The 19,311-nt window shown below is 45.1% G+C and overlaps 1 protein-coding gene across 4 annotated transcripts in view; it reads left to right on the top strand.

The window, feature by feature from the left end:
- The window catches only part of LOC141112215 (AP-2 complex subunit alpha-2), a 199,269-nt gene that overhangs the window by 95,291 nt on the left and 84,667 nt on the right, over positions 1 to 19,311 (top strand). For all 4 annotated transcript variants that reach the window (XM_073604817.1, XM_073604816.1, XM_073604818.1 and 1 more), the window contains exons 7-8: positions 2,368 to 2,476; positions 14,398 to 14,548. In XM_073604817.1, the coding sequence (XP_073460918.1) occupies positions 2,368 to 2,476; positions 14,398 to 14,548 (260 nt within the window). The remainder of the gene's footprint in view (positions 1 to 2,367; positions 2,477 to 14,397; positions 14,549 to 19,311) is intronic.

Below are 19,311 nucleotides of genomic sequence, written 5' to 3'. Positions count from 1 at the left end.
AGCCGCTGGCGACCCAGAATTGTACAGCAACATAACGTCAATGCCAAATGTCCCGCCCGATGCATTTTCGTCCAATAGGATGTTATTAGTAGAGAAAGGTGTCAGTCTTTCTGACCCACTTTTCACTGTTAAAACTGGCCCAAACTTTGCCGGTTGTAAAAAGTGCCGGTAGCTGGGTTCCAGAGCAGTACATTATTATGCAACATGTTTGCATAAAATCACAACACTCTACATGCTGCATGTCACTGCACAGAAGTGCAGTTACATGAAGTGTCTGTACACTAATTAATATTATGCAGGATTTATATAGCGCCAACAGTTTGCACAGCGCTTTACAATGTAAAGGGTGTATTGTCTCCAACAGTACAATTCAAAACGAGGGTGAGAGGAGCCTTGCTCCTGCAAGCTTACAATCTAAGAGGGAGGGTCTGGTGAAACAATAGGTAGGGACTCTGAGGGATGAACTGATGAAGTAGAAGATTTGATTGTCGGCTAGAGGCAGGATAGGCCTCCCTGAAAAGATGCTTTTTCAGGGATCGCCTAAAAGTGGACAGAGTAGGAGATAACCTGACAGATTGGGGTAGTGAGATCCAGAGGATAGGAGAGGCTCTGAAGTCCTTGAGGCGAGCAATATAATAAAGTTTGTGTAAAAAACAAACAAAAAAAAACTGTCTGATGCAATAAAATGCGCATCACACTGCCCTCTATTGCATAGCTCTGTAGCCCAAAAAGCTGTGTGGGCAGCAGCATTTGAACGGCAGAGCATTGTGAACAGGCTCTCCTCCTGGCCATTGCAAAGTTGACTTTTTGCACTTTAAAAGTATTTGGTTGTTCCACCACACACAGTAGTTTTACTACTATACCCAAGCTTTTTAAGCGTTCCATTTTAGTTTATTTCTACTTTTTCAGTGGTTCTAAATATTGACAGTGGCGCAGAACTTTACCCATAACAGTTTGATATCAATTTATTTACCAAAAGAACATAAATTCTATATTAATTATGCTCCCAAAATTAGTGTGCTGTAAATTTCCTCCAGCATTGATTCTGTTTCTTCCTGCTGGAGGACGCCATTTTGTTGAAGCTCAGAACAGAGTCAATTCCGTATTGGAAACTCTCCCCCTCACTTTTGTCTGTCACAAACTGTCACTTTCTTCAATTACAGTATGTACATTTCCAGCCTTGATTGTATGCCTTGGCGAAGTTGGAGAGGAAGGTTGACAAAAGCTTTAGGCCTGTTTCACACGGCCTTCAGCTTGTCTAAAAGCAGTGTGATGTGAACAGAAAGCTTTGACATGGCATTTGCAGAGCATTTGGCAAGCTTTGTTGAAGTTTAAGTACCATTCAGCTCCAGTTTGTAAGTGTTGAACACAAATGTTCATAGAAAAGTTGATTGCCACTTTCGGCAAGCTTCAAGAAGTGCTGAATCCTACTAGCAGCTTGTTTAAATCGGCAATCAACAATCCCATAGGATCTGTGTTCAGCATTTACAAACTGAAGCTGAATAGTAGTTTAAAAGCTACATCAAAGCTTGCTGAAAGCTCTGTAAATGCTTTGCCAAAGGTTACTGTTCACGCTGCTCTTTTACAAGATGAAGCCCGTGTGAAACAGGCCTTACAGTGTTGAAGTTCACAGGCTGAGGGGGAAAGGAGAGAATATCTATGCGATATGCCACTAACATTGGCAGTTTAACTACTTTGTGTCTCCCTGGCAGCAGAGTTTGTCCTGTCACTTCTCCTGCTTTTTCTTTTCTCCCTCTGTAATCTGTGTTCCCTTGGCACAGTCTGTTATTCCTGTTGCTTTCTTTCCCCCTTCAGCGACAGTAAATCCTAAAGCTGTGATCTGATCTGCCTCCTAGTGGCTCTTATTTTAGGCACAGGGCTGAGAATAGCGGGCAACTGAGCATGTTGGCAACTGAGCATGTTTCACAAAATTTTTTACCAAAAACTTGATTATTAAAATGCATTTTTGTTTTAATTGCATTTTAAAAACTGCTGCGCAAATATTGTGTGCCATTAGAAAATTGCAACACCCACCATTTTATTCTGCAGGTCCTTTGCTTAAAATCAAAATACCTTTGGGGGTTTGAAGTAATTTTCTGGCAAAAATGCAGATGTTTACATGTATGAGAGAAATGCTAGAATTGGGTTGGGAGTCAAGTGGTTAATTCAATTATGTAGGTGGCAATTTGTTTCCCATGCATCTCTGCGTAGTAACTGACTTTGTTGTACCTTTTCCTAAATGTATTAGGCATAAAGCCTATCCCTGTGTGCCAAGGTGCCATCCCTTGGCTGCATTTGGACATGTATTTTATTTTTATCTGTGTATTGTCATTTCAAACTATTTTATGTGCGTTTTTCCATTTTCAGATTGTCACTTCGGCCTCCACAGACCTGCAGGATTACACATACTACTTTGTTCCAGCTCCCTGGCTCTCTGTGAAACTGTTAAGGCTTTTACAGTGTTATCCTCCCCCAGGTAACAATGTGTCAAGAGACCAGTGTGCAAGCAATAACCTATTCGTTCTTAGTGACACATTTTCAGCTCATCAAACTAGTGTAGCGGTTTTAATTTGCAGACAGAAAAAGTTAATGTCAAACCTGTAGTATTCTTTGTCCTGCATTTAGCTTTATCATCTTTATAAATGTCTACAACACGCCTTATGTAATGAAGTATAGCTCCAAAGAGCTCTTGTAAAGCATGCAGCCCTATCTTACAGTACCTGACCACGGGAATGTGTTTCCAGCGGGATTCCATCTTGCTGGTTCTTGGCGACAGGGTGCTGTGCATTTTGCGCTGGCTCGCTCATCGGGAAAGGAAAACTGTTTTTTCCTTTCGCAATGAGCGACAGGCATTGCTGTCAGCTGTCTTATATGAATCATGAGGGGGATCGCCGTGCCAAATTTTAAATAAAAATCCAGCATGGGTTCCCCCCCAGGGGCATACCAGGCCCTTAGGTCTGGTATGGGTTTTAAGGGGAACCCCCTACGCTGAAAAAACGGCGTGGGGGTCCCCCCCCCAAATCCATACCAGACCCTTATCCGAGCACGCAGCGTCGGTCGGAAAGCAAAGGGGGTGGGGACGAGCGAGCGCCCCCCCCCCCCGAACCGTACCAGGTTGCATGCCCTCAACATGGGGGGTGGGCGCTTCGGGGCAGGGGGGCGCCCTGTGGGCCCCCCCCACCCCAAAGCACCTTGTCCCCATGTTGATGAGGACAAGGGCCGGGCTCCTCCGCTATCTTCTGCTCTTTTGCCGCTCTTTTGCTAGCGGTGGCCCGGTCTTCCCTGTCGCCTTTTCCCGCTTCTCTTCTTCCGATGTTGACACGACGCTCTGTCCCGCTGTAATGCTGTGTGAGCGGTGTGCGATGACTTATATAGACATGGGGCGTGGTCACCGGGTGATGCCTCTTCCCGACAACCCTGGCCGTTGGTTGTCGGGGTCTGCGGGCGGAGGGCTTATCGGAATTCGGGAGCCCCCAGATCCTGGCCCCCCACCCTATGTGAATGAGTATGGGGTACATCGTACCCCTACCCATTCACCTGGGGAAAAAAATGTCAATAAAAAAACAAACTACACAGGTTTTTAAAGTAATTTATTAGGCAGCTCCGGGGGTCTTCTTCCGACTTCTCCGCTCTCTCCGGCCTCTTCTCCCGGTGTCCGGTTCTTCTGCCGGGCTCCTCCGCTATCTTCTGCTCTTTTGCTAGCGGTGGCCCGGTCTTCTCCATCATCTTGTTCCCTCTTCTCTTTTTCTGACGTTGACACGACGCTCTCTCCCCCTGTAATGCTGTGTGCGAGGTGCACGATGACTTATATAGGCATGGGGCGTGGTCACCCGGTGATGTCACCCAGTGACCCCGTCCCTTATGACATCACAGTCCCGGGGCATGATGGGACTGTGATGTCATAAGGGGCAGGGTCACCGGGTGACCACGCCCCATGCCTATATAAGTCATCGCGCACCGCTCACACAGCATTACAGCGGGAGAGAGCATCGTGTCAACGTCAGAAAAAGAGAAGAGGGAACAAGACGACGGAGAAGACCGGGCCACCGCTAGCAAAAGAGCAGAAGATAGCGGAGGAGCCCAGCAGAAGAACTGGACATCGGGAGAAGAGGCCGGAGAGAGCGGAGAAGTCGGAAGAAGACCACTGGAGCTGCCTAATAAATTACTTTAAAAACCTGTGTAGTGTGTTTGTTTTTTTTTTGTTTTTTTGACACTTTTTCCCCCAGGTGAATGGGTAGGGGTACGAGGGGCTCCCGGATTCCGATAAGCCTTCCGCCCGCAGACCCCGACAACCAATGGCCAGGGTTGTCGGGAAGAGGCCCTTGTCCTCATCAACATGCGGACAAAGGTGCTTTGGGGTGGGGGTGCCCGCAGGGTGCTCCCCTATCCCAAAGCGCCCACCTCCCCATGTTGAGGGCATGCAGCCTGGTACGGTTCAGGAGGGGGCGCTCGCTCGTCCCCACCCCCTTTCCTGACCGGCCGGGCTGCGTGCTCGGATAAGGGTCTGGTATGGATTTTGGGGGGACTCCCACGCCGATTTTTCGGCGTAGGGGGTTCCCCTTAAAATCCATACCAGACCTAAGGGCCCGGTATGCCCGGGGGGGGGGGGGGGAACGACCCATGCTGGTTTTTTATTTAAAATTTGGCACGGTGTTCCCCCTCATGATTCATACCAGACAGCTGAAGGAAAAAACTGTTTTCCTTTCCCGATGAGCGAGCCAGCTCTGCGCTGGCTCCTGCGATGGGGCTCGCAGGTGTCAAATCTCGCCGATAACAGTGGCGAGATTGACACAATATCGTGGTCACCTACTGTATGTCTTGGGCAGTTTCATGTGCAATTTCTGCTGTGCCTAAGGTTTCCCACATTTAGAACTTATACAAAGAGAGCACAATTCATGACCAGTCGTTTAACACATTTTGTTACATGATCAAGTTTATTATACTTTAAAGAATAACTCTACTTAAAAATAAAAAATTAATCCCCTTTAGATTCCTACCTTATGATGTTCTGAAGAAATGGCTATTTGTGTCCATGAGCAAAGTGAATTGGAGCGACTTTATAATTTATCAGCTGCACCAAAAAATGACATTTTTAGTGCAGAGGATGCCCAAAATCTGACTTGTATCTTAGTGCAGACGTCTGGGAAAATCGGCCAATCTCACAGGCAGGAAATTACATTTCTGGGGGGCGTTCTGTACACCATCTGTGCACAGACCACCTCCACATTGCCATATAGAGATTTATATATTAAAGTGACTAAAATGCCAACACTAAATAAGAATAAATTGGCCACTTGAAAGACTATTTGAAGAAAGTGGGCTGGACAAGATACAATCCAGACAATGTCTCTTGGGAGGAAAGACAGGCCCTAAGGGGGGCTAAGAGCTGCCATAAGGGTAGTGATAAAGGGAGAATCCTTGTGCTCCTTAGTGAAGAATTCTATGAACAGGAAGTGAGAAGACAGCTGGGTATGCAGGATACATACAGTTGCCTAACCACCCACCAACACGTCTTCCAATTTGGTAAGAACTTTAAGACCCCTTTCACACTGAGGCCATTTTCAGGCATTTTAACACTAGAAATAGCACCTATAAAGTGCCTGAAAACTGCCTTCCATGCCACCCCAGTGTGAAAGCCTGAGTGATTTCACACTGGGGTGGTGTGCTTGCGGGCGGGAAAAAAAAGTCCTGCAAGCTGCATCTTTGGGGCAGTTTTTGAAATGAATGGGCAGCGCTGCCAAAGTGCCTGAAAATGTAAAGTATGAAATGGCGCTAGCATCCTATATTAAACAATATACATCCTATTGAATTGTGCCTTGTACATCAATGTAATTGTGACATAAAGAACAAATATGCACAAAATATGAAAAGTGCTTGGTGCTTCAGAAAAAAGTACAGTGCTGCTCCAAAACTTTTAACGAGTGAGGTGACTCCCCCTTCAGTGATCCTACTCACCAGAAATATTAGATCCTCAGCTTCGCAGTCTGGGATCAAAAAAGCAGTGATCTAGTGATCTGGGGATATGCTGGATGGTTCCTCAGCAAACTCTTCCAAGAAGATATTGATGTCCTTTGATGATGCCCTGTAGGAGGGGCGAAACGCGTCAACGTACTTCCGGTTCGTGCTAACCAGTGACGCAATTTCTGCCTCTGTGGAACGCACAACGCACATTGGTGAAGACTGATGTCTTTTTACTGATGCCTGTCTTTGCCAAATATCCTGTAAGTTGTGCATTTATTGTGCCTGATAACTCATGTTAAACGGTATTTCACTATGAGTTCTTTCTCTGTTTTCCCATCTATGGAGTGTGGTATATCCTTCCTGTCATAAAATATTTTCTTGGAAGAGTTTGCTGCATATCCTCAGATCATTTAGATAACTGCTTTTTTGATCCCAGACTGCGAAGCTGAGGATCTAATATTTCTGGTGAGTGGGGTCACTGAAGGGGGAGTCGCCTCACTCGTTCAAAGTTCTGGAGCATCATTGCACTTTTTTCTGAAGAACCAAGCACTTTTCAAATTTTGTGCATATTTATTAATTACATTACATTTACATTTATGTATAAGGCACGATTCAATAGGATGTATATTGTTTGATATAGGCTGCTAGCGCTGTTTCATACTTTTATATTGCCTTGAGGTTCTAGCACCTTTTGTGCAGCAGCTGCAGTCTCATTATTATTTTTCATTTGTATTTATTTTGATTTAACACTTCAGTGCGAGTTTTTGAATTAGATTTAAAGAGCCTGAAAAGCTCTTTGGCAGAGCGGCAATATGGGTACTTTTAACCCCTTGTTAACCACTTCTTTGGGGTTAAAAGCGCCCCGCTCCCGCCCGCAAAGCAGTGCTGCTAAAACGAGCGGAGCTTTACCACGACCGCGGGGAGGTCTAGGTGTGAAAGGGCTCTAAATCAGAAACTGGCATGGGCCCACCTTTTTAGTGAAAAACTGGAATTTTTAAAGGTTGGTAAATTCAATTACCTGTGTTTTTTTTTAAATAATCCATAATTACATAAAAACCTGTCTAATCTTTCGGGGAAGTCTGTAGTTTCTGCTATAAAGGGCCCGCTAGAAAGAGTTGGAAAATATGTTGATAATCTGTTGAAGGTTGTGGTACCTGAGTTGAAATTCTCTAAAGATGTGCTATCTAAAATAATTTATTTGGAGGTGGATGAAACCCCTCTTTTGGTGGGGATTGACGTGAAAATCCTCTACATGTCAGTCCCCCAACATTGTAAACTTGAGGCCTCTGCATATTTTTCTTTCCCAAAATGGGCTCACAAATTAATTTTTTGTTGGAGTTGCTAGAATTCATATTGAAGACAAATAATTCTTTCAATTTATGGGTATCAACAAATAACAGGGACCTCAATGGAAGTGCATTTAAGTTTTCGGGAGGAGGTGACAGTGTGTAAAAATGCCAAATTATAGGGCCAAGGTGTCAGTATGGATAAGATTTATTCACATTGTGCTGGCGGTCTGGAGAGGGACGGAATCAGTTGCCAAAAATTATGCAAGCTTTTAACCAAAATGACAGGAGTTGAGCTCTTCTTGTGATCTGGTCCAAAGTCCTTTGGACCTAATAAAGAATAAACACACATATGTCAACCAGAACTTTCTGAAAACATGCATTGTTTAGCCTTTGTAATTAGTAAATTGCGTTATATGTATAGGTTTCCTCCATTACAAGCACATGTACCAAGCCTTTCCCATTGCCGGAAAAGTAATGTATAATTTGAATTAACTAGAAACAGTGATGTAGAGTTTGTTCAATGGTTGTCCCCTAAGGCCCCTTTCACACTGGGGCGGTAGGGGGCATCGGCGGTAAAACAGCGCTATTTTTAGCGCTGTTTTACCACGGTATTCGGCCGCTAGCGGTGCGGTTTTAACCCCCCGCTGGCGGACGAAAAAGGGTTAAAACCACTCGTATAGCGTGGCTATAGCCGCGGTATTGCCGCGGTATAGCTGCGCTGTCCCATTGATTTCAATGGGAAGGAGCGGTGAATACACCGCTCCTTCACCGCTCCAAAGATGCGGCTGACAAGAGATTTTTTCTTCTCCTGCCAGCGCACCGCTTCAGTGTGAAAGCCCTCGGGCTTTCACACTGAACAAACAGCGCCAGTGTGAAAGGGGCCTAAGAGAAAGGAAGGAGGGGGTAAATGGCATTATATATTTACATACACTCTCTTGGTTTTCCCATGCCCTGAAGAAGCCAATCCACGCTACTGCGGAATGCGTTGAAGTCATGGGAGGTGTATCCTGATTGGGTGAGCACTTTCTCTGCCTCGAATTGCAGCAACTCATGCTGGTGACTGGGTGGCGTGTCACGTGAGAGCCAGGAAGATAGAGGCGGTGACACTCATGGAAGTAAAAAAAAGCTGCAGTGTAGTGGGAAAAAGCTGTAAACGGGAGAAACGTCAAGCTATTGACATACGACGGATGGTAAGAATCTGCGGACTTGCCACTTACAGTGAACCAATTAGCGACAGCTGTTGAAAGAGGCAGCAGAGCACGATACGGCAACAATGGGGCATGGTCCATCCACTGGAATTTGCAATTTGTCATGCACGCTCTTTAAAGTGTCTATGCGTACAGATCGTATGGTGTTGGACTCAGCTGTTAGCTGTATTGCAGAGGCGCACTTGCTGAAGTAGCCAAGTAGAGGGCCTAACGTGTACAAGTGGGAGGAGCGGTTTCTCTGGGCGTTTGTCTGTTTTGTGTTAGTATGTTGAGCTGATGACACGCATGGTTTTCACATACTTTTGGGAGTATTTTTAATCTGTTAGGTTTTATACAATACATATTCAAAGCAGAGAGCACTATGGTTTTCCCTTATTTTATGGCCGCACTTGAATGATTGAGATTTTAATTGGAGGACAGGAAGGTTTAGAGATACCCTGTATAGCAACACCCCCATAGTATCCTGTGAGATATCCTAAACAGGCGATGGTGACTCTGTAGTGGGGTCATTATCTGGAGGTGAGCAGGCATTCCAGCCATAGGTGGTGGTCACCAAATTCACTGTATCACAGTTTTCTGAATATAATTTTTACTTGCACAGCAGTGGATATTATACACCACATTGAGACTTTTTATTGTTTTATCAATAATTTTTTATTGCAATTTAAATTCCATTATTTGCGTACTCTTGGTTTTCTTGTGTCCTGAAAAAGCCAATCAATGGCAACGGCGAAATGCGTTGATGTCATGGCAGATGTGCCCTCTACCCTGACTGGGTGGACACGTTCCCTGCCTTGATTTACAGCCACTCATCTTGCTGACTGGGTAGCGTGTTACATGATAGCCAGGAAGATAGAGAGGTGGTGACACTCATAGAAGTAAGGGAAGCTGCAGTGTAGTGGGAAAAAGCTGTCAACGGGAGAAACGACAAGCCATTGACATACAACAGGTGGTAAGAATCTGTGGACTTGCCACTCACAGTGGAGCAATTAGTGACAGCTGCTGGAGGAGGCAGTGGGGCACTATACGGCAACAGTGGGGTATAGTCCATCCAGTAGCCTTTGCAATTTATTGCGCACGCTGTTTAAAGTGCCTATGCATACGGATAGTATGGTGTTGGACTCAGCTGTTGTTAGCTGTCGGATTGCATGAATATACGCAGAGGCGCTGGGACTAATTGTACACTCTGCTCCTATCCTGCTGAATATACACCTGTCCACTGGCTTATGTCTGCTTAAACTCCCTCTTGCATGTGGTTAACTGGGCTACATAGCCTGCTACTTTATGCTGCTAACTAACACTGCATCTGCCGCCTGGTAGAGAGGCGGGAGCAGAGCGGACACGTGTCTGCTCTCTTCCCCTTTTTGTTGCTGACCTGGAAAGGGACGTGTTTGTCACTTACAGATCTGCCTCTTGGTGTCCCCAGCCAGCATACCTGGAAAGGAATGTAATTCAATGTGATCTGCATTGCATTACATTCATTGAAGCACAGGAGAGACATCCAGGGTGTCTCATTAAAGAGAACCCCAAAAAATCACATAGGGGACTTTTTGTCGCTTATGTGGTTGGGGAAAAAAAAAACAAATTGTAAAAGAGTTAGAACCAAACACGCAAAATCCCCCCCAAACTTTTTTTAACGTACTAACGTAATCGCATGCAATGGGGGAGCCTACGCATGAAAACGCTGATTACCATACACCTGGAGAACGATATTTCTACCACAAGACCTCCGTAACACTAAACTGATGACCTATAGGGGGCTTTTAAAGCATCATATTATACAAGTAAAGGCGCAAAAACTGGAAAAATCATTACAACACCAAAGATGCAAACAATGTACATAAAGGGTTAAGATATGGTATGACACTATAACGGGAAAAGGGAAAGGGGGGATGGTTATTGGTCCATATAGTCCATAATAAAACCAAGGGGAATGTAGATGATAATGGGGAATCCACATACAGGGCTGCCTTCAAAGTGGAACTGAAACCGAGTCCCAAAAATCTGGAAGAGAGCACAAGGAGAAAGGCGCCTCTGGGTGTAGAGATAAAAAGCAATTTATTGAATCACATATACAGGCAACTCACATGTATGAAGTCATCAAAAAGCGTGTAATACAGTGAGGGGTACATCCATCAAGGGGAGGTCATCAGGTACGTCATAGGGAATCTTCCTGCTTGCCGAGCGTGTGCCTGTATGTGCTCCTGACACCGCTATGTTGGTAAAGCCGGCCGCGGTGGGGGACGAACTCAGAGCGAGGCCTGGAAAGCAGGTGGCTTTTAAAGCATCGCCCGCAAATTTAAGGTTTGAAATGTTGAGTATATTTTTACTCAGTGCAACCTCCGCTTTTAGTTTACCAAATAATGTGGTAATTTATTGCGTTTGTGCCCTAAATTTAACTTTTTTTTATTTTTTAATTAAATTTTACATTTCTTAGTCTTTTGAGGTGACATAAAAATTTGGAACTACCACTATTTTATTCTCTAGGGTTCCGCTTTCAGAAAATATATAATGCTTTGGGGGTTTTTGTAATCTTCCAGCTTAAAATGATTTAAGCATGTGTGCAAAAATTGCAAACACGGCTCTAGCAGCGCAAGTTAAATGGGCGCACACTAAGATGTGTTATTTATTTTTTTCTAATATAGAGAAGAGTAATATATTAAAACCTCCTCAACTAGGGAACCTAGAGCTACTTATTTATTATATCAAGGCTGTACCATAAGGCCAATTTCACTCTAGACCAATGCAGCTCAACATTCTGGCAGTATGGGACAAACGGACTCTGTTATTGCACTGTTACTTATGTCTGACACCTAGGGCCAAACCATTCTTAACCTTGCGTATTAACAATCCAATGCTGGAGTTGGGGAAATCCTTTCCTCCTCAATTGTGGAAAGTTCTCAGGACAGATGCCAGCTGGGGTGCAGTCTTGGGATACCCTCTTAGTGCAGTGGTTTTCAGAGGAAGTTCACCTTCCTGTCAACATTCTGAAACTTGGAGCAATTTTGGTTGTCCCTTTAACACTGTACTTCTCTCCTATGAGGATAGCTGATTAGAATCCATTCGGACAATGCCTCTCATCAGGAAGGTACCAGGAGCCACACTGCTCAAAGCTACTCTGATTTGATCTTTTCCTGGGAACAGTTTTATGTTCCAGCCTTATCTGCCATTCACATTCCGGGCATGGAAAACTGTTAGGTGGATTTTCTCAGTGCCTAGATCTGAGGGAATGGGCCCTTTTTTCTCTGGAGGTCTTTCAGGCTCTTAGCCACAGGTGGGATACACCGGATGTGGAATTCCTGGCATCCAGATTCAGCAGCAAACTAGACAAGTTTGTCGCCAAGTCCAGGTACCTTTGGACATTTGCAGTGGAAGCTCTAGTTACTCTGTAGCATTAGGCCAGCCTGTTCTATGCCTTTCCTTCTCTCCAGATACTGCCTTGCCTCCTTTTTAGGATCAAGAGGGAGGATATTCTGGTAAATCTCATCACACCAAATTGGCCCTGGTGTAGCTGGTACTCAGACATACTCGGATACCAGCATTTCAACCCAAAGAGGGCCCCAACCAACTTTTCATTTCTAGAGTTTAAAGTGGTGTTTTATTGGTTCTGTAACAGGAACAAAAAAGACATGCAATGTGTTTCCGTGGCTTGGCACTCCTCCATCAGGGCTCTAAAATGAACTAGATGTCAGGTGGACCCAAAACAAAGATCCTGGAATATTTCTATGTCAGAAGCAGAACAGCTACTGACATAAACACCTTTGTAATCTTAAAATATTAGCCTCCTGGTTTTAGCGTGTTCATACTTAGACTTCTGGCATGTGGTCGCTTCTGCATTGACCAAACCTCCTGTCCCAAGGGCCAAGGTTTATCCTGCTTCTCATCGCTGTTTCAACAGCATGGCTGTTGGAGCCTTGGAATTGAAAGACAGGGGCTTCACTGATTCTGTAATTTCTACTCTTTTTAGGCTAGGAAGTCTGCTTTTAGCAAAGTCTACCATCGCACCTTGAAGTGCGACTTTGCTTGGTGCAAGAAAATCTCATTCAAGAAAGTAATCCTTGTGACATATTCTGTCATCTCAGTCATCTTTTATTTCAATGTCCTCTGGCCTCTCACTCTCCAGTTAAAGCGTAAGTAAACCCATCCATAAAGGAGTTTCATTTCCGGCACATGCCAGAAATGTAACACTCCCATTGGTTGTGCTCTCAACCAAACTCTCAAACCTTCCAATGGCTGGTGTCATAACTGATCACATGTGCAGCATCATGACAGTTGTAGATTAAACAGAGGCAAAGATGGCAGCTTCCTTGGCTGAAAATGATAGGAGGGTTTACTTACACTTTAAGTAGTTTGTTCAGGGCGTAGCACGCGTATTTCCTCCTGTTTGGCCTTGTGTTTTCCTGTGGGACCTCAGTCTGGTTCTTTTGGCTTTACAGGTAGTCTTTCTAACTTTTTAGGGATATTCCCTCGTTGAACCTTTCATGCAAGGTGGCCTTTCTGGTTGCTATCACAGCTTGCAAGAGCAGTCTCTGAATTAGTAGTCTTATCCTGTAAGGCTAAGAAAAGTCCTTAAAGTGTTGTGCAATCTAAGGTTACAGTATTTTGAGACCTAAGGCCTCCTTCCTCCTTTAATTCCAAAGCATCCTAAAGAAATTTCCCAGCACTGCCTGGGCATTCTGCACGTTGTGAGCGTTTACCCTTCAGATACAGCTTCCTTTTAGAAATCATTCTTTTTGTGCTTCAGGAGGGCTCATGCAAGGGTCTTTCTGCATCCCATTCTACCATAGCAAGGTGGATTCGACAAGTGATTGTTGAAGCCTATAGTTTGAAGGATACGGGGCTTCCTTTCCCTGTCAGGGTACTTATAGATCTGTTTAATGCCTTGTGCTGAAAAGCCCATGAAGCATCAGTTTCCCAGATTTCAATGCTGCCACTTGGGCTTCTGTGTACATGTTTATGTTTTACTATGTGGATGTTTAGACCTCTTCTGATACAAATTTTGGGATAGGGTGTTATAGGCTACTCTGAGTTTGAGGGGTCTTGAACCATTTAATTATGTGGGCCTGTTGGCTTAGTTTGCTATGTTGTTCACCCCTTAGTTGGATTATATTTGGAAAATATGATATTTTGACTTGCCAGTAAAATTGATTTCCTGGAGTAAGTACAGGACACAAGATCCCCTGTTCCTATGTCCTCCCTATTGCTTGATGCAAAAATGGGGCTAGCTGGGAGTGGAAGAGGTTATATGGGGGATGTGCCAGCAGCCTGTGTGCAGTCACCTGGAGGCAGCTGTATATAATCCAGTTGTAAGGATTTAAAGAAGCTTGTGTCCTATATGGTACGCCAGGAAACTGATCTTACTGGTAAGTCAAAAATCCTATTTTATTTTTTTTCTCACTGTTATCTCTGTTCTGGAAAAGACATTGTGGCCTGTTTTCTAACGATACAGTAACTTTTTTTTTTTATGTCATACGAATATGAAATAATTTAAAACGTTTCTAAATTTCCATAATTTTAAAACCACACGGTATGCCCATTGTAGCCATATATCTAGTCGGGCGTAAGGTGCAGTAGCATTACCCCTGCTCCACGCTAATCTGTTCTGATAAAAGATTTGGAAAAGATCTGATACTTCCTGGTAGTTTCCAAGCTTGCCTGTCCCCATACATTTGTAATGGTTCATCACTGATGGGCCATTTCGCTGCTCAAGAGGAATATGGAAGGCTTTGCTTGATCAGAACAGCCCAGCAATTTAGACAGAGCAGGGGTATGAAAAAATTCTGCAGAGATACCATCGTACCAGTAAGCAGCTTTTATATGGGTAAACTTCATTAAACAAAAAGTCAAATATTCATTTTGACCTTTTATAAACTGTTTTCTAAAAATACTTGTATGCACAAACCTTCACTGAGATACTCAGCTTCATCTTACTGTTACAGAGGACCCTGCTGTGCGAGGACGACTTACAGAGTGCTTAGAAACCATTCTGAACAAAGCCCAGGAGCCTCCCAAATCCAAGAAGGTGCAGCACTCCAATGCCAAGAATGCTGTGCTATTTGAGGCAATCAGCCTCATTATTTACCATGACAGGTGAGTTCAGATGTAGTTATAGAGTCTTGATGAAAAAGTTTTACTTTGATGTTCATTTTTTTTTCTTCTTTTTAGCAGTGTTCTAGGCCTGTAACTGTTTCTTATTGTTAGAACTAAAAAACAGATGTTAGAAATTGGATTTGGTAGATTTTTTCTGTTTGCAACAACACTTTTTTCATCACTATAACGCATAAGGCTTCAGTATAGTACCTGGAGATGAAAAAATATTCAGTTTTCCTCCTATGACCCCTCAATTTTTTTTTTTTATAGCATGTACAGTACCTGACCGCGAGATTGTGTTTCCAGCGCGATCCCATCGCGCTGGTTCTCGGCGACAGGGTACTGTGCATGTCGCACTGGCTTGCTGATCGGGAAAGGAAAACTTTTTTTTTTCCTTTCGCGATGGGGGACGGGCAGTGCTGACAGCTGTCTGGTATAAATCATGAGGGGGAACGCCGTGACAAATTTTAAATGAAAAAAACAGCGTGGGTCCCCCACCCCCCACCCCCCCCCTGGAGCATACCAGGCCCTTAGGTCTGGTATAGATTGTAAGGTGAACCCCCTACGCCGAAAAATTGGCGTGGGTGTCCCCCCCCCCCCAAAATCCATACCAGACCCTTATCCAAGCACGCAGCCCGGCCAGTCAGGAAAGGGGGTGGGGACGAGCGAGCGCCCCCACCCCCCCCCCCCTCCTGAACCGTACCAGGCCGCATGCCCTCAACATGAAACGGTTCAGGAAAGGGGGTGGGGACGAGCGAGCGCCCCCCCTCCTGAACTGTACCAGGCCGCATGCCCTCAACATGGGGGTAAGTGCTTTGGGGGAGGGGGGCGCCCTGCGGGCTCCCCCACCCCAAAGCACCTTGTCCCCATGTTGATGAGGACAAGGGCCTCTTCCCGACAACCCTGGCCGTTGGTTGTCGGGGTCTGCGGGCGGAGGGCTTATCGGAATCCGGGAGCCCCCTTTATTAAGGGGCCCCCCCAGATACCGGCCCCCCACCCTATGTGAATGAGTATGGGGTACATGGTACCCCTACCCATTCACCTAGGGAAAAAGTGTCAAAAAAAAAAAAAACACACTACACAGGTTTTAAAAGTAATTTTATTAGGCAGCTCCGGGGGTCTTCTTCAGACTTCGGGGTCTTCTTCCGTCTTCTCCCAGTGTTCGGCTTCTTCTCCAGGGCCCCTCCGCTATCTTCTTGCAGCTCTTTTGCTAGCGGGGGCCCTGTCTGCTGCCGCTGTTCGGTTCTTCTCTGGTATCTTCTGCCAGACTCCCCCCGCTATCTTCTTTCAGCTACTCTTGCTAGAGGGGACCCGGTCTGCTGCCGCTGTCTTGTCGCTTCTTCTCTTCTTCCGATGTTGACACAACGCTCTCTCCTGCTGGAATGCTGTGTGCGAGCTGCGCAGCCATTTATATAGGTGGTGACCCCGCCCCCTTGTGACGTCAGTCCCAGCATGCGCAGGGACTCTGGGGTCACGCCCCCTTATGAAGAGGGCCCCCGTTAGCAAGAGAGCTGGAAGAAGATAGTGGGGGAGTCCAGCAGAAGATACCAGAGAAGAACCGAACAGCGGCAGCAGACCGGGCCCCCCGCTAGCAAGAGAGCTGGAAGAAGATAGCGGAGGGGCCCGGGAGAAGAAACCGAACACCGGGAGAAGACGGAAGAAGACCCCCGAAGTTGGAAGAAGACCCCCTAATTACTTTCAAAACCTGTGTAGTGTGTTTTTTTTTTTTTTGTTTTTTTTTTGACACTTTTTTTCCCTAGGTGAATGGGTAGGGTACCATGTACCCCATACTCATTCACATAGGGTGGGGGGCCGGTATCTTACCCCCCATGTTGAGGGCATGCGGCCTGGTACGGTTCAGGAGGGGGGGGCACTCGCTCGTCCCCACCCCCTTTCCTGACCGGCCGGGCTGCGTGCTCGGATAAGGGTCTGGTATGGATTTTGAGGGGGACCCCCACGCCGATTTTTCGGCGTAGGGGGTTCACCTTACAATCCATACCAGACCTAAGGGCCTGGTATGCTCATGGGGGGGAACCCACGCCATTTTTTTCATTTAAAATTTGGTGCGGCATTCCCCCTCATAATTCATATCAGATGGCTGTCAGCATTGCCTGTCGCTCATCGCGAAAGGAAAAAAAAGTTTTCCTTTCCCAATCAGCGAGCCATCTCTGCGCTGGCTCCTGCGACGGGGCTCGCAGGTGTCAAATCTCGCCGATAAAAGCGGCGAGATTGACACAATATCGCGGTCACCTACTGTACAAAAAATGTAACAGTATGGTTGTGTTGTCATGTGTCTGCTGTAAGCTGTTCTTATAGTTCTCTGCCAGGTGGCTTTCCAATACATCACTAATGAATTGTGAACATCCGGGTGCTGACTATTTTATCTTTCAGATGGGTCCACTATGTGTAGGGCCAAACCTAATAAATATATTTAACTTTGGATAAATACATGCAGAGTGTATGCCCATGGAATCACCAGCACACCTACTGAAACAGCTGGAGGATCTCTCATTCTGGCCACAAACCCATCCAGTTTCCTGTTAAACCTGGATGCCAGCAGGTCCACTTCCAGAGTCCTCAAAGAACTGATTTCCTGGAATACCACCAGTTGCAGCAACCATTCCCCCAAGGGTCAATCTCTGCCCAATTCAGGGAGAGATCTGCCTTCCTCTGAGATTCATGATGACCTGGCTTGGTCCTTTGTCAATCAATGCCATTTATTTCTCTAGCTACACAATGGAGAATTTTTTCCTCTGTGGTACTTTGGGAGGCAGAGAGTCTTGAAGCAATAATGTTATATCACAAAATTTTATTGGAATGAGTTAAAACATGGTAAGAATAAAAAAATCAGATGCATACATAACAGAAATTGGGTGACAATGACAGGAAGTATTGCAACGATAAAGTAAACGCCACACAAATCTGTCCTGACAGAATAGGACAAGAAAAGACTGACGCGTGTCAAGGTTGAAAATGATGAAACCTCTTCTTCAGGGTTAGTGGTGGAGTGTATGGTTATCTAGAAGTTTTAACAAAAACAATGAACAGTCAAAATACACTATATACAGGTGGTTTGCAAATAGGTACATTTACAGGTGATTTACAAAAAGTAATAATCACAATTAATTAAAAAAATAAATATATATATATGTAAAAAGAGCATTCTAACCGTATAATTCCTGAATGGCCACCAAGTAGCATCCAATTAGGAGAAAAGTGGGGATATATAGTTTGCTGCCAGGGATCAGATCACCTTTTGTAAATCACCTGTAAATGTACCCATTTGCAAACCACCTGTATATAGTGTATTTTGACTGTTCATTATTGTTTTTGTTAAAACTTCTAGATAACCATATACTCCACCACTAGCCCCTGAAGAAGAGGTTTCATCATTTTCAACCTTGAAACGCGTCATTCTTTTCTTGTCCTACTCTGTCAGGACAGAGTTGTGTGGTGTTTACTGTATTGTTGCAATCTTTCCTGTCATTGTCACCCAATTTCTGTTATATATGCATCCGATTTTTTATTCTTACCATGTTTTAACTCATTCCAATAAAATTATTTTTTGATATAACATTATTGCTCGAAGACTCTCTGCCTCCCAAAGTCCCAGAGAGGAAAAAATTCTCCATTGTGTATCTTAATTAGGGATGTGGGCAGAGTGTCTTTTTCCTTAACGTTCTTGGCACCACCACAAAATATTGATTTCTCTGGCTGGAGGGCTGGTATGACCGATCTTGTGGATTCCATCCAGAAATTTGCGACTTTCAGAAGATTGTTTAGAGATTTGAGGTCCAGGATGGGTCTTGCCTACTAGGTAGGCTTGGAAACTGTAAACAGGTTTAAGTAGAATCCCTTAAATCCCCCTTCCTCTGATACCGGGTTCACAAATTAACCCATTTTGGTCAGGCCCACCGTCTTCCCATGTGGGAGGGTTTATTAAGAACTGGGCTTCCCTGCAGCTGGCCATGGCCTTAAGGCCAATTATCACATGAATTGCACAGGAACGTGGTCTGCAGTCCTGTGCAATTCAGTGCGGGTGATTGTTAGCTGAAATTTCACTGGATTGCACCAAAAGTAGTGCATGCACTACTTTCCAGAAATCCACTGCAGTGGATTGCATGGCACTGTGGTAACATGCAGTCTGGTGCAGGCAAACGCACTGCATTTGCAATATGTGTTTGGGGGATGTCCTAAGGAATGCATTGACACCTGCAGCAGATAGCGCACCCAGTGTGTTTTTAAACACGGTCCAGGAAACGCACATAGAACTTGGGTTTCCCACACGGTCTTCTAGTGTGAACGAGCTCTCAGACCTGTACATATCCCAGCAGTGACGGACAGCCTCTTGCTGCAGTGGCCTGGTGCAGCCTGTAATTGTCTCAATAGTAGGGAACAGTGAAATTTTCTATCTATATTTCCTCACACTGAGAAATGCATATATCACTTAGAGGAGCTCCAGTCTGGAAAAGGAAAATTAAGTCAGCAGCTACAAATACTGTAGCTGCTGACTCTTAATATAAGGACGCTTACCTGTCCAGGGATCCCACAATGTCGGCACCCTGAGCCGATTCATCAATCTGCTTTGGGTGCAGGCATCGGCATTGTAATTAAGGGAAACCAGCAGTGAAGCCTTCAGGCTTCAGGTTTCCTGCTGCGCATGCACAAGTCGTGCTGTGTTTTCTGAATGGTCCCGCCATCTTCTGAGACCTGTGTGTTCCAGAAGGCGGAGGGGGAAAGTGGAGGGGCTGAAAATGCTCAGA

Source organism: Aquarana catesbeiana, linkage group LG11, assembly GCF_042186555.1.
Source record: "Aquarana catesbeiana isolate 2022-GZ linkage group LG11, ASM4218655v1, whole genome shotgun sequence".
NCBI classification, from domain to species: Eukaryota; Metazoa; Chordata; class Amphibia; order Anura; family Ranidae; genus Aquarana; species Aquarana catesbeiana.
The sequence above is the reverse complement of the archived record's forward strand: the minus strand, read 5'-3'. Positions and strand labels throughout refer to the sequence as shown.